Source organism: Dermacentor albipictus, chromosome 9, assembly GCF_038994185.2.
Source record: "Dermacentor albipictus isolate Rhodes 1998 colony chromosome 9, USDA_Dalb.pri_finalv2, whole genome shotgun sequence".
NCBI lineage: Eukaryota > Metazoa > Arthropoda > Arachnida > Ixodida > Ixodidae > Dermacentor > Dermacentor albipictus.
The window spans coordinates 101,877,363-101,893,127 of NC_091829.1; the positions used below are offsets into that span (position 1 = coordinate 101,877,363).

Sequence of the window (15,765 nt, forward strand, 5' to 3'; positions counted from 1 at the left end):
AGAGCGACCGGGGCAGACACAGCACGGGACATTTATTCAAATGGTTCCATACCACTTGGCTGTAGGGATCACGTTAACAGTAGCTATTAATCCACACACTGCACATCTTCTCCTAGTTGGAGCATTTCTTATTTCGATGAATTTTTAGAAATAATTAACGTTCGGGCAGCGACTCAGATTAGCAGACCCTTTGTTCCGCATGAATGTTGCATAAGAATGGCACTGGCCGCCGGGTCGCCTATTGGCTTGGGTGGACCTGATTCTCTCGGAGCATGTGCCATTAAGGAGAGGCGAAAGTCGAAGATAACGGACCTTCCAGAAGAACTCAATACGAATAACCATTTTGTTCTCCCTGGTTCCACGCTACAAAGCACGAAAGTTTTTTTTTTTGCATACCACAAAGCAATGCGCAAGCTTCAAGTTATGATGTCGAATGAATAAAATCTTCATAAATGCGATGACTTAACAAATAAACACGACACTGCTATTTTTTTGGAAGGAAAAATAGAAAACGTAATATTTCAGACCACTGGGAAACCAGAACCGAAAGTAAATCATGATATTTTGTGTTTCTGCCATCTGGTGGGAGACTATAAAACTAAATCCTATGTGGCTTTTAAAAAAATGTGCCGCTGAAAAACCAGAACCAAAAGCAAGCGTTGTGTTTTGTGTTTCTGCCATCTAGTGAGAGACTACAAAACTAGGTCCTATGCGGCTTAAAAGAAATGTGCGAAATGGAAAACAAGGTCTCCATCCACCACCAGATCCTTATCCCGGTCCGGCTCCAGAACACCGGGTACACGATCCAGATCCAGGTCCAGAACTAGGCCATCCTCTTCAGCAAACCAGACTAACACGGTGAGCTGGGCAGACGTGGTCGATGGCGTGCGCCCGGGGACTGGTGGGGAGACTGCCATTAATAACGAGATCAAGCAACTAAAACACGAGAACGCACAGTTGAGGATTTTGCTAGCACGTATGAGCGATGAAATCAAAATTCTCAAGGAAGGAAAAAACCAAATAAATCAGGTAACTCCCGCTCCACAGGCGAGCACGAAAGAGCCATTTGAAATTCCGGACAATAAGATGGACGAAGGGGATGACCCCCCTCCACTCAAACGCAAGGCCCAAGCCATCAGTGATAAACAAGATAACGCAGTGGTAGATAAAGCATTAGCCGATATTCAAAAGAGCCTAGGAGAAATACAAAAGTCAAATGAAAAACGGGACGAATTGATGAATCAAATGGCTAAGGCAATAGCAGCAATTATGAGTAGATTAGACATCCTAGAGGCAAACCACTCACCAGGTAATGGACTCCCCTCCGTTGCGTCAGAAGCACCACAATCCTCACCTACTTCACAACCACATAATTATATAAGATCAGCTTCTCTCCAACCTCCCGTCTCCCTCCCATGGTCGCACCCGAAATGAGGCGCGCTAAAGAAGGGTTCAGGATATGGCAGTGGAATTGTAGAAGTTACGAAAACAAAAAATCAGTTTTGCAACAGTATTTGAAAGACAAGGATACACCGGACGTCATAATTCTGCAGGAAACACACGGGATTGCGAAGCTAGCAGGATACAGATCTTTTGGCTATGCCGAAGGGGACACCAGGGCATTAACTACGCTGGTAAAAAGAAACATAACTTGCATGCAGCACAACACAGGAATAACGCACATTGACAATATTCTATTGGAACTCATCCCACAAAAAAAGACAGGACATAGCTTATTTATTCTCAATATTTATAGTAACCCCATGCTACATAAGCACAAATTCAAGAACCTATTCCAGAAAACACTCAGACTTGCTGGAGAAAATCCGGTAGTTATAGGAGGAGACTTCAATGCCCCACACACCACGTGGGGATACTTATATACCAGAGCAAAAGGAAGGGACTTATGGAACGACTCGCAAGAATTAGGCCTCACGCTCGTCACAGACCCCGCCACTCCAACCAGAGTAGGCACGGCACTAAACAGGGACACAACCCCAGACCTAACCTTTACCAAGAATATTGAAAAGGCGACGTGGCACAACACACTGGAAGATTTGGGTAGTGACCACCGCATATTAGAGTTACACGTCAGAGAAGGGCCGAATAGACCCAAGGAACGACAAATTAAATTAGTAGACTGGGAACTATTTCGTAGAACGCGAGAGAAGACACAGCAACGATCAATCGCAGACATAGAACAATGGACTAAGGAGCTCAGTGATGACGTCAAAGCTGCCACAAAAATAGCACCACCTGAATATAACTTGGATAAATGCGACAGCAGACTTCTCCTCATGTGGGAAGCTAAGCAGTCGCTTCAGAATAGACTTAGCGGTCAGAAGCATAACAGAAAGTTAAGAAAGCGCATAGCACTCCTCAACAAAAAATAGAAGAACATGCTAAGCAATTGACCAAACAACAATGGAACGAGATATGTAATTCCATGGATGGACAATTAAACACCGGCAAAACGTGGCACATGCTCAGGTTCCTGCTTGACCATGACAATAACAAGAAAAATCACATGCAAGCCATTAATAAGTTAATACACGCATATGAGGGTACAGAAGAGGAATTTCTCAATGAATTACAGCAGAAATACTTAAAACAGGCACCCCCTTGCATCTATCCTATCTACAGCGGGAATACAAACGCAAAATTAGACGAGGAACTCACGGAGGCAGAAATCCGCGCGGCCCTACAAAAGTTAAACACCAAATCCGCCCCAGGCCCAGACGGTATAACCAACAAGACTCTCAGGAACCTGGATGATGAATCGATAGCCAAACTAACAGAATACATAAACGAGTGTTGGGTAAAGGGAGAAGTGCCAGCTCAATGGAAGAAAGCGACGATAACGCTTATTCCAAAACCTGGTAAGAAGCTTGAGATAGACAACCTCAGACCAATCTCCCTAACATCCTGCGTCGGAAAATTAATGGAACATGTCATTTTAAACAGAGTAGACAACTTCTTAGAGGATAATAACATATACCCAGATACAATGATAGGATTTCGCAAAAATCTTTCGACACAAGATGCGATGCTCCAACTTAAGCATCAGATAATCGATTATAACACGCGCTCGACAAGGGCCATCTTGGGCCTTGATCTTAAAAAAGCTTTCGATAATGCCAACCACGCAACCATATTGGAAAACATCGAGCGAATAGGACTAGGGCAACGGACGTATAACTACATCAAGAGCTTCCTATCAGACAGGAAAGCAGTCATCTCCGTCGGAGGGCTCAAGTCGCCCGAGATCGACATAGGCGGGGCCGGCACGCCGCAAGGCGCTGTCATTTCGCCGATGCTGTTTAATCTCGTCTTGATGGGACTCCCCGAAAAATTAAATCACATAGAGTCCCTGAATCACACAATCTACGCGGACGATATTACTATCTGGACCTGTGATGGCAGCGACGGATCAATAGAACAACGACTCCAGACTGCAATTAACGCAGTAGAGGAACACCTCATAGGAACAGGCCTCACATGCTCTGCAGAGAAATCTGAACTTCTATTGTACCGCCCCATACGTAGAGGCAGGCCTCCCAAAGGATACGACAGAAACAAGGCTCATGAGGAAATCAAGCTACACACCAAGAACGGGCGGAATATCCCAATAGTCAACCAGCTCAAAGTGCTGGGTCTGGTAATCGAGAACAAAGGCACAAATAGGGAAACCGTAAAGAAATTAGACACAAAGGTAACAAACACCATGAGATTAATCAAACGAATTACTAACAAGCACCAAGGTATGAAGGAAGAAAGTATCATACGGCTTATACAATCATTCGTAATCAGTCAGATCACATACATAGCAGCTTTCCACAATTGGTTTGCAGCTGAAAAGCGTAAAATTAACAACATGATAAAAAAAGCATACAAACTAGCTCTAGGGATTCCCATCAGTACGAGCACGGATCTCTTGCTAAAGTTAGGACTCCACAACACACTGGACGAACTCATAGAAGCACAACAAACATCTCAAGCAGAGAGACTAACCAAAACCAAAACGGGACGGCATATACTAAGCAAACTAGGAATGAATTATCACAATCTATACGGGGAAAAGAGGACGATAACGAGAGAAATTCGTGACAAACTCCTAGTACCAAATATACCCAAGAACATGCATCCAGGTTACAACGACGGCAGACGCAAGAGTAGAGCAGAGAAAATTATCCGAAGCTTTGGGTCAGACGACAGAGCAATCTTCGTAGACGCGGCTGAATACCCAGACAGAAATAGCTATGTAGCAGTAATCGTAGATCACACCCAAAAACCCCTTACAAGCGTATCAGTTAATACCAAACATTCCGAGACCGCAGAGGAGGTAGCCATTGCACTAGCATTGGTCTCCACGAATGCTCAATACATCATAAGCGATTCTCAAGCGGCCATTAGAAATTATGCAAAAGGTAGGATCTCTCCTGAGGCATGGCACATCATCAGAGTCAATGAAGCAAAGTTCTCCGATGCAGAGAAGAACGGCAGGCAATTGCTCTGGTTCCCAGCGCATACGACTCCAGACATTCCCGCAGTCAACCTCAACGAGGTAGCACACCGCGAAGCTCGAGGTCTTACTCGCCGAGCTGAGCAAAGAGTGACTTCCATCGGTCAGGAGAACGCGGAGGAGGAAATCTGGAGAGAAAAAGATATATTAACAAGATTTAGTGATATTACCAAATTCTATCAAAATCGGAGGCGAGTATTACCACCGCCTCACACTAAACTGAACAGAGCTGAGTCCGTTACTTGGAGGCGACTACAAACAGAAACTTATACGAGTCCCGTGCAGCTAAAAACTTTCTACCCCGATATATACGAGAGCGATATGTGCAAGCTATGCAAGTCTGTTAGGGCCACCATTCAACACATGTTGTGGGGATGTGAAATATACCAAAAGAAAATGGCAGTCTCCCCAGAAAATCTACGGGCGCGGTGGTCGGCCGTGCTGCTCAGCTCAGAACTCCAAGACCAACTTTGGGCCGTCCAGCGAGCCAAGGAAGCCGCACGGGAGCAGCAGCTCCCAGTGGCCATCTAGGCGGCCCCAGGCCCGGGCCTCCCAATCGCCGGATTCCAAATAAAGTTATCACATCATCACACATGGAAATCGAGCCGTGGCCATCGCGACGCGGGACTAAAGGTGCGCGCGATTCTACCACTCGGCCACGGCTACCGAGGCTTCGCCCAATGGTACGCTCGTCCTTTTATAGATACCACCTGAATTTTCACGAAAGTGTTACAAAAAACGTTTTCGGGAACAGTGTTACGCCATATGTGGAGAGTCGAGATGGGCATCAATCGAAAGCTGAGTCTCCGCACTACATACGCTGCACTGGGTATTACGATAGACGCCATCGTTTTATAACCGGTATCGTTCTTGCCTCGAAAATCGAGTACGAATTTTCGTCGTTTCCATAGGCTTCCATTGCCAAAGCTTTAATCGCTGTGGAAACAAAATTCTTACGTCCGATAGTGTGATCCCTGCATTTTGCTCGTGTGGATTGTCTTCCAGAACACGTCTGTCACCTGCCTTTTTCGATAATCGGCCTGCAGCTTTTGTTATTCGCGAAAAACCTGCTCGTTCCATTGAAAACGCGCTAGCTTCGTGCCGAGGCCGCTTGGGGTGCTGGCTGGTACGTGTCCACTAAAGCTGGATATGTTTTACTGAACCGGCGTCGCGAACCTCTGGTTCCGAAACCACGAACACGATTTCACAACGTGGAGCACATTCAAGACAAGTTTCACAGAAGTGTTCGGGCGCCCCGCTGTGCGCAAGCTTCGCGCAGAACCACGCTTATGAGGGCGCGCGCAACACCACGGTGAAACGTTCACAAGTTTGTGTGAAACGTTCACAAGAAACGTTCACAAGAAACGTTCACAAGACCTGTGTAAGCGCGTTAATCCGTCAATGGCGCCGCCGTGGCCGCGAGCCGTTCACGTCAGCAGCCTGAAGCCGTACCACGACCCCTTTATTGTATCATCACCTTAGGTCGCCAGGATGGCTCCTCTTCGCCGCGGGGGCAGTGGTAGTGGGTAATATGCATGTGGCACAGTGCGGACTGCCACCACTACGGCGCGAGACCCGAGCTCGGGCCGTTGATGCGAAGCGCTAGGACTCGTGATCTAGAGCTACCTGCGCTCCCTCGAACGAGCTGCAATAAATCCCATTTCAAGTCAAATACTTGTGCTTACCGGCTGTCGTTAATAAATCGAAAAAACTTTGCAGAACTGGAATTCTCGGTGTTAGAATACCACACAGCCGCGCAACACGTGCGATGCCTCGATTCAGCCATCCTTGTCTAATGCTCTAAATGGTTAGCTTATAGGCCGCTATCTTCTACACGTTCGAAAAGCCGACGTTTGATTTCACTTCGCGCGATTGTCCAGGCTGCGCCGATATCGCGGCATAGGCCAATCTTGTACAATCGCGTGAGGCGAAATCGAACGTCGGCTTTTCGAACGTGTACAAGATGGCGGCCCAGATGACGAAGTGCGATCCGAATTTTTATGTCGCTGAGCGAGTGGCAAGGGTGAGCGGAGGTGACCTCAACGGACGCACGAAGGCAACGACTTCGCGTGCTTAGCGCGATTTAAAATTCACAAAAAGAGGAATAAAAAATGTTAGGATGTCCGGCGATCGCTTGAGGCGCGCATGTTCCTTGAAACCGAAATTAGCATTTGTCTTACGGGGGTTGGTGGTAGTTCTAGACCACGATAAACAGACTATCGTGCATCGGCTGTTCAAGCGCGAGAAAATTCTTGATGTTTTTTTTTCCAACGAGGAAAAAACAGACATGGTTCTTGCAGTAGGAGACGGCATGCTGCAAGGATATTTCGAAGCTGGCACCCGGGAACGCGAACGAAACCGATGACAATATTCAATACCTACGAGTGGCTGAAGCAAACCTCCGCTTCACAAGAGGCACAGAGCTTCAGTCATAAATAATGAGTTTCTCTATAACGTTTTATCTTGAATGGCGGCTAATCCGAACGCTAGCACGCGTAGTGTGAGTGCACAGCTCGGTGTGTCCAACCCAACTGCCTGGAGGATTTTGAAAACAGCTCCACTGCACCCCTATCATCTGCGGTTGCATCGATCCCTGGAGTCCAAGTACCTCCAAAAGAGATTCGACTTTGCGAATTGGATTTCGATTAGGGAGGAGCAGGGTTCTTACTTTCTCACCAAGGTACTCTGGACTGACGAGGCGAACTTTCCCGAAAGTTCCAAGAAAATATCCACAACGCACACTATTGGAGTGATTAAAATCCCCACTGGGTCACCCACCAACAATATCAGTGGTCTTTAAAGATTGGTGCGGAATATATCACAGCACAATCATTGGCCAAATATTTTTTAACAACACTCTGACCGGCAAGAGCTACGTAACTGAGTTCCTCAAAGGGCCGGTTGAATACTTCTGCTGTAACATACCACTAGCCCAGATTGACGCAATGTCGCAACCTTTCCAGGGCAAAGGATAGGCAAGAACTCACCTGTCATGTGGCCGGCAAGGTCACCTAACGTGAACCCTCTTGACGTTTTTTGTGGGGCTTCATTACTGATCACTTGTGCACGACAGAAACGACAACTCCAGAAGTATTACATGAGAAGATAGCCCAAGCCTGCCGCAGCATGTAACCGACGTTGCTAAAGGTAGCGACAGCAAGCCTTCTCAGAAGATCCCAGTGTTGTATCGCTGGAGAAGGTGACCTATATATACAGTTAGGTGAACAATATAGGGTTAGCTAAGGGAGACATGAAAGTTCTGACAGTCCCTCATTTTTATGTCGCTTGAAAATACGCGTTATTTGCTCAACACCAATCCCTGCACTTTTTCATTCCACGTTATGTAAATAGATTGGGTTCTTGTGAGCACTTCAACCGTGTAAGCAATTTGCTTAATAAGATATTACACATAGTTTGGCAAGGAAAGCACTTTGTGCTCCTGTAGGCTCACCAAACTGTACCCTGATGGTCGTGAAAATCTTTCGAAAACAATTTATTGGTGACGAAAATGACGGCCTGCGACTGCACATTTCCATACATTTAGTGTTCCGCTGCAATGTTGCATGAAAAGCCAGCATATTGCGGTCTTTCTTGGGCAAACCTACTGGGTCCAGAGTTCGGGACATTGCTTCTCCTACAAATCAGAAAAGCAACGGCCGGAACTCTGAACCACGCCGGCTCTTGGAATAAAGCCGGCTACAACCTCGGATAGCAGCATTGCTGTAAACACTGCTGCACCAGATGGCACTCCCAAGTTTTGCGATTTGCACACGCACCCACTGCGGCTAAGGTCGAGAACCTCAGCTCTTTGTCGAAATATGGGTATTCCAGAACAAAGCAAACCGACGTGTTATTTATCCGTGTCACCTATAAAGATGCTGGCATTGCTGCTGCAGCAGCTGCTGCCTGTAAACATGGTCGCGCCACCGCTAGAGATAACTAATCGGCGCTGCATCTACGACTGCAGGGGTCCTATGGCACTCGCCGTAAACTGTAGTGATTGCAAGCTGTTAAAAATGCGAGCTCTAAGCGTAAACTTTAATTTGAGGTCACTATAACCGCAACGTGGTATCCGAGATCGGAGCGGTGCGTTCATACGATGTTGCCAAACCACAGTAACAAGAAACACTGTGCCTGAAAGAGACGTTGGAACACAATCGGTTCAAATACATCGCAAGTAAAAAACACTCGCGTCAGCTCACGACCTTTTGCACGAAGAGGCGTGACGTAGCCATGACCGCACAAAATGAAATTTGAGGTTCCAGAGGTTGGAGAAAGCAGTAATGTTTATTCACCTGCAACTTTTTAATAGATCCCGCCAACATGATTTTCTTGTTCGAAATCATTCTCTGAGTGACGCTCCCTGTATCTAGGCTGTATTCAGTAGGGCAAAAACCGTTTCAGGGTTCCTTTTGACAAACATTACCCTAACTGCAATGAATCACATGTAACTTGTTACTTTTACGATATACTTGCAAGAAGTTTTTCTTTATCTAAGAGTCAACGGCAAGACGAGGAAACTTGACCCGTCCCTAATGTTTTCTGCAGAATATAAATGTTTTTATTGTACGAAAATGACCCAGATTACAGCAGGCCTCGAGTAGCAAGCAATAAAGCTCTTCGCCTGAGGCACGTTGCAACACCTTAGACAACATATAACTAGTCCTCATATATCCTATCACCAATCTGTACCACCAAATTTAGTGCAGCATGTTGATTTCACACTAGATGTGGCTCATGTAATGGCGACAACCATAAAGGGCCAGTAAAGGCAAACTGTGGGACAGTTACGATTGATAAAGTATTTTCGAAGAACCCTAGTATAGCTCATTTGGCGATATTTCGCCGATGATTAAAAGAAAAAATAACGGCTAAACTTTTATTTTTGAATTTTGAGCCAGAAGTTGAGGGCCGATACGTCAGCGTGAAATCGCGGATTGCGAAGAATCCTTTTTTCTATTTCGGCCGTCGTGGTTTAGTGTGCATTCCTGAAACTTTTTTACGCGCTCTTTAGACTTGTACACGTTCTTGCAACTGTTTGCCATTTTAAGAATATGACGCAGTGCATTCTGACCGATGCAAGTTTTACTAGGCCACAGCGGACATCCGCAACAGACAAATCTGTGACGTCACGGCGTGCTAGTGCGAGAGTATCAAAGCGGCGTCACCACCTGACTTTCGCCCTTGCTTCGTTCCTGCTGCATCTTCTTGTGGTAAGCATGACCAGTCTGATACTGACAGACAGACAGACAAAGAACTTTAATAAGACAAAGAACTTTAATACAGTCTGTTACTGCGGAAAGGTAATACACTAACGCATCCCAAATTAGTTTTTTTTCTTTGCGTCTTTTATCGCCTAGACTCCTTTCACTCTTTTATTCCTTATTTCATCATTCCATGTTTCAATCAGGCTTTGATGGCCAGTGTTCATAAGCAGTGAAAAAAATTATCGAACTCCAAGCGTTACATATCAGAAAGGCCTTTATTGCTTGCCTCGCGAAGCAACTTGCAGCAGCCGGAGTTGCGTCTAAAAGCTGGACGTGGCCCTGCTGCTCAACACTTTCTTACCAACATCTAGTTAAGCGAAACCGCCAGGAAGAGAGGGAGATCCCTGCAATCTGGCAAAGTTCAAGAAAATGTCTTCGAGGGTGTTCTCCCCAACCAGGACGTGTTCAAGGGGGAAATTTTCCTGGAGTTGCCCCACCTTGGTGAACAGCTCGCTCCAGGGTATTCGCTCCATCAGGTGGTAGCCGAGCAGATTCTGGACGGCAAAAAAAAAAAAAAACAGGCGTTCACATACCACGTGCAGGCACCACGCACAAAAGTGAAACAAATGTTACCATTGCCATCGTGAGAAAAACCATATGCTCTTAACCCCAATGTGCGATAATTTCGTGAGACACCTACGTGATCCCATAGAAGGTGTCGGTGTTGTGCAGCACAATGTTCAAAAAAAAGAAAAAGACACTTATTCTACACGAATACTACCAAGTGAATGTTCTTGAAAATTTTGATGAAAACCCACAAGTTGACGTTGTTTAGTCGGTCCCTGTCAGTGAAGTAATTAAAATTAGGCACCATGCTCATTACCTGCTGTTCAAGTTGTCAAGGCGTCAATCGGGCAGTTGCACCTAATCGCTAGAAATGTTAAACTAGTGCGTTTTCAGCAAGGTACACATGCCCACTACACACAAAAAACTACACGTAACCGCGCGCACGGGATTTCTTATTCGCGGGCAGCTTTCTGTGACAATTTGCAGAAAGCTACGGAGCGCGCAAAAAAAGAAAGCGCTTCTAAAAATTTCACCTATTCAAATATGTTAGCATAAGGGAGAAGTGAAAACCTAAACACGGTGGTTTCAACACTGAGCGCTAATTATGACTTATTTTCTGCTTTTGTCTTCCTCGTCTTTGTATATGCGAACCCATTACACGTGATTCTACAACCCATTCCAGTATCTGCTCCAAGAAACCAAGGAGACTGTCTAACGCGGTCCGACGGCTTGGCACAGAAACGGATGTAGAGAACATCTACGCTCATATATTTCGCTTCAAGCCTACAGCAAGTTATCCGCGGCCATTGCGCTATCAAACAGTTTGAGTTGGCAAGCAAACGATTCACCTCAGGGCATGAAATAGTCTGGATAGGATATAGGTGATTCATCTCACGCCATCAGACAGCCTAAACAGGAAAGCAAAGAATTTATCTCAGGCCATCAAACAACCTGAATAGGAAAACAAGCGATTCATATCAGGCCACGAAACCGTGTGGTTAATAAAGAAAACGATTGATCGCAGGCCATCAAACAGTTTCAAAAAGAAAGCAAGCTATCCACATCCGGCGATCAAACACTCTGAACACGAAATCTAGCTATTCATTGCCGGTAAATAAACAGCCTGATAAGCAAAGGGAGCGATTGATCTAAGACCGTAAAACAGTCTGAACAGGAAAACAAGCGAGCCCTTTAAAACTCGCGCCTCAGGAAACTGAGTTTGGTACATTTATTTGACGTTGATACACGATAATTGCTGGGAGTTGCTGCGCACCTTGGATACAACAAGAGTGCTGTTATCACTGCCATGCTCGACCCCTCATTTCGGTTTCTTTCGACGGCCATTACGCAGTTCTATACTCCCGCACAGCAACTGACAGGAACTGGAAAGATGGGTAATCATATTTAAGCACCTTACTAGACGTCATAAATGGAAAATTACTGGCAGTTTTAAGCAATGGTCCAAACAACGTGCGCATTTTCTTACCTTTGTAGCAGAAATCATCTTTCTGTACACTTGGTACATCAAGTATATAAAGCCATGAGGCATAACATCAGGTAGCATTTGCTCTGGGAGCCTCGAGATATAGCGCTATCATAGCATTATGACCCGAGATAGACATATCCTCAAACATAGTTATTCATTTTTGTAGAGGTTTAGATATATCTGCACTTCTGCACATACCAACCAACGGTTATCAAGAGGAATAAAGTGGCAGTTAAAAGCTATCAAACAGAAATCTACAAATTTTATGCGGAAATAGGTTAAACCTCATTTACGACCTGTCAAGCATGCATACATGCTGCCACGCAAGCTTTTCACAAAGCTTTTTGTTCGTAGTGCTAATACCATCAGACGAATGCCTTATGTTTATGTAGCGTCCAACATCACAATGTCGTGCTATCTGCGCCTTCAAATAGATTTACTGCGTACGAATGTTCTTGCCGGCCCACAATGTAAAAAGTCCGAACCATAGTGCTTGCAAAAATAAAGATCGAGATCAACCCTGACCCTGGAGCTCTTGTCCACACGGAACACGTAACACAAGCAAATAACATTTACTTTATGCTGGAGGTGCTTAAGTGTATTGAAAAATTGTCTTTGTGCATTCTCTTTTTGTTACTTTCTTTTTATGGAAACAAGTTAACTAACATTACAACTATTGCAAACAACATTTGTTCACCATAAAGTTGGAAAAATTATCGATGAAGCACCCTGGGCAGCCAGTCGGATAGCTCGCCCTACTGGCATCATTAGGACAATTTACGTCAAATGGTTAGGGGCGGCTGCAAATTCAGCCGAGCGGTGTTCTGCGATCGGCAGCAACGTACATTTATAAAACCTTATAATAAATTACATGCTTTATGCGGAGCACTCAGATGCCTCATTCAAAGATAAAAAAGACCTACTCTAACGACTCAGTATGTTTGTACAAAATCGTGAAAATTGTTTCAGGGTCCCTTTAATTAGATCATGCTAAATGTTGTACTCACTGTTAAATAGGGAGGAAAATGGCAAAGTAGCACTCAAATGGCAACACAATCAGTGTTGGTGGTTGCTAAATTCTCCCCAGTAGGTTATGACGAATGATGGGCTTTCATAGATTGCAACATGGCATCAATTGTAGCTATGTATGCCTACCCATAGGTTCGTATCATAAGAAGCCAACAAACACTGACACGAAGGACAACATAGGGCAAATGAGCTGTGCCTAATAAATGAAATAAAGAAACACTAAATTAATGGAATGAAAGTGGATGAAGAAACAATTTGCCGCAGGTGGGGAATGATCCGTCAACCTCCACATTTCGTGTGCGATGCTCTACCAATCAAGCTACCGTGGCGCCATTTCCCCATCCACTTTCTTAGGTATTTGTTTCCTAGCAGAACCCTGGGAGTGTTAGCCAGCGCCACCACTCACAGACGGCGGCGGACGTGGAACGCCCTTTCTGCCGCAGGCGTCATGAGAACGTGGTTTTTTTGGGTGAAGGCAACCGGTCAATAAACCCACACATGCTACCTGAAGGTATCAATGTTGGTCAGTGTTACTCAATTGGTAGAGCATAGCACGCGAAATGCGAAGGTTGTGGGATCGTTCCCCACCTGAGGCAAGTTGTTTTTTCATCCACTTTCATTTCCATCAATTTATTGTTTCTTTATTTCATTTACTAAGCACAACTAATTTCGCCTATGTTGTCCTTGGCGGCAGTGTTTGTTGGCTTCTTGTGATATGACAAATAAAAATCAGGCCCTCGGTTAACCTCTTTTGTCTTGTTTAACCAAATGTTCGGGCATACATAGCTGCAGTTGTATCCGCAGTGATGATCACACAGGCACACATTTAAACAAATAAAGCTGCAGACACTGATTATACGGCTATCTAATAGATGCACATCTGCCTCCTGGTCCTTAACCACTGGGTGTAGCCAATTGCTTGTTAGTAAGGTTCCTGTGGCTGTGCTTATTTGGAGCTGTTGTATGATGAGAACCGGGCGTTGTACAACAGCTGTAAACGAGCACAGGCAATGGAACCTTAAAGTCATCATACAATGATATACAATGGTTATTATATAGGTTGTGCTTTTAGTCTAGACTTTGCTGTGCACTTTATCATTTCATTTTTGTATGTTCCAAATATTCCGATACATGCCACTGGTAAAAGGGTATTGCTTTTTACCTAGGTGGTCTGGACTCCCTGCGACTCAAAATACAAAGCATGCGGGAGCCATTTCCGAGGCTAATTGAAGCAGAAGAAGAGGAGGCATCACCGAGGAAGAAAGAAGTGGGTTTTACTATGTGCTAAAGCTATACATTAATTTATTGTAGTACACAATATGGTAGAAAATTCGGTGTAGCACTGAGCATTTATTGAATCCTTGTTTGTGATGAAATAAGCAAATACCTTGAATGTCGCTGTAAGACTTTATTTGTTGAGTGATTTCAGGTAATGTCATTAGGTGACCTTGGTAATGACCTTGGTAGGAAAAGAGCTCAGGGTGACTGACAAATTTGGTTGGTTTGTGCATGAAAAATTATAGGTCATGTGAAGGTGGTGTGCAGCATTTGTGCATTCTGTTGCTTTTTTTTGTAAGTTTGCTTGAAGTTTAGGGATGTGTATCACAGTAAAAGTGTGAAAGATCTTTTATGATATTGCTGCAAACGTTATGCACACAGCAGAAGATGCCAGATAATTCCTCTGGCCTTCAGCCTTATGCGTGTGCATTGGATTTTATAATGATGTATGTTGGGCCTGCAGGGGCACATTCTTCTGCAAACTTTGTCGACCTTTAACTAGAAGGAGTTGCAAAGTGGAATGTTAAAAGGTAATTACGTGGTTTATCAATCACTTAATATAGTGGCACTGGCTCATCACAGCAAGAGTGACAGGACAATGGGATAATAACCATTTCATTGCTACATGTATACCTGCCCACTCTCCAGAACTTTTGTTAAAGTTGACCTTGGGGTCCTGCTACATTTTTATGAATGTCTGATGAATTCTACAGCATCAATGAGAGGGTAGCAGTAGTCGTAATCAAACTGAATAAAAGGTATAAATTAAAGGTAGTACAAAGAGAAGCTCCAACATCTAGTCACGACGATGAGGAAGTTGATCAGTTTTATGAAGATGTTGAATTAGCGATGAAAAAAATGCAAACGCAGTATACAGTAGGAATGAGGGACTTCAATGAAAAAGTGGGGAAAAAGCAGGCGGGTGAGCAAGCAATTGGCAACTACGGTGTCGATTCTAGAAACGCTAGAGGTGAGATGCTGGTAGGATTTGCAGAAAGGAATAAGCTGAGAATATACAATGAACACTTTTTTCAGGAAACGTAGCAGCAGAAAATGGGGGGGGGGGGTTACCGGGAAAAGCCCTAATGGTGAAACAAGAAATTAAATTGACTTCATACTTTCTGCCGAGCCCAGCATATTGCAGGATGTAGAAGTAATAGGTAGGGTAAAATGTAGCAATCATAGGTTAATGAGGGCCAGGATACACCTCAATTTAAAGAGAGAAACAGTAAAATTGCTCAAGAAAAAACAGGTAAACTTAGAGGCAGTAAGGGCAAAAGCAGAAAAATTTAGGCTGGTACTTGCAAACAAATATGCAGTCTTATAACACAGAGATGATGACATAGAGGTAATTAATGAAACCGTAACGAGGCTGGCTTCAGAGGCAGCAATCGAAGTGGGAAGCACGGCACCAAGGCAACCAGTAGGCAAGCTCCCCCAAGTAACAAAGGACCTAATAAAGAAACAACAGAGAATTAAAGCGTCAGGGCCTTGCAGGGCATGAAACGGGGAAGAGGAGGAGGAGCAAATGGAATAACAGTCGATTTAATCATAGGTGGAGGAGACATAATGCTTGGAAAACTGGCGACTCTCTGTACGAAGTGTCTATCGACTTCGAGTCCCAGAAAACTGGAAGAATGCAGACATTATGCTAATCCACAAAAAGGGAGACGTTA

The 15,765-nt window shown here is 44.6% G+C and overlaps 1 protein-coding gene across 5 annotated transcripts in view; it reads right to left on the reverse strand.

The window, feature by feature from the left end:
- Positions 1–9,985: 9,985 nt before the first annotated feature.
- Positions 9,986–15,765, reverse strand: part of LOC139049593 (phospholipid-transporting ATPase ABCA3-like) — a 333,665-nt gene continuing 327,885 nt past the window's right edge. For all 5 annotated transcript variants that reach the window (XM_070525156.1, XM_070525154.1, XM_070525155.1 and 2 more), the window contains one exon: positions 9,986–10,283. In XM_070525156.1, the coding sequence (XP_070381257.1) occupies positions 10,101–10,283 (183 nt within the window). In that variant the 3' untranslated portion in view covers positions 9,986–10,100. The remainder of the gene's footprint in view (positions 10,284–15,765) is intronic.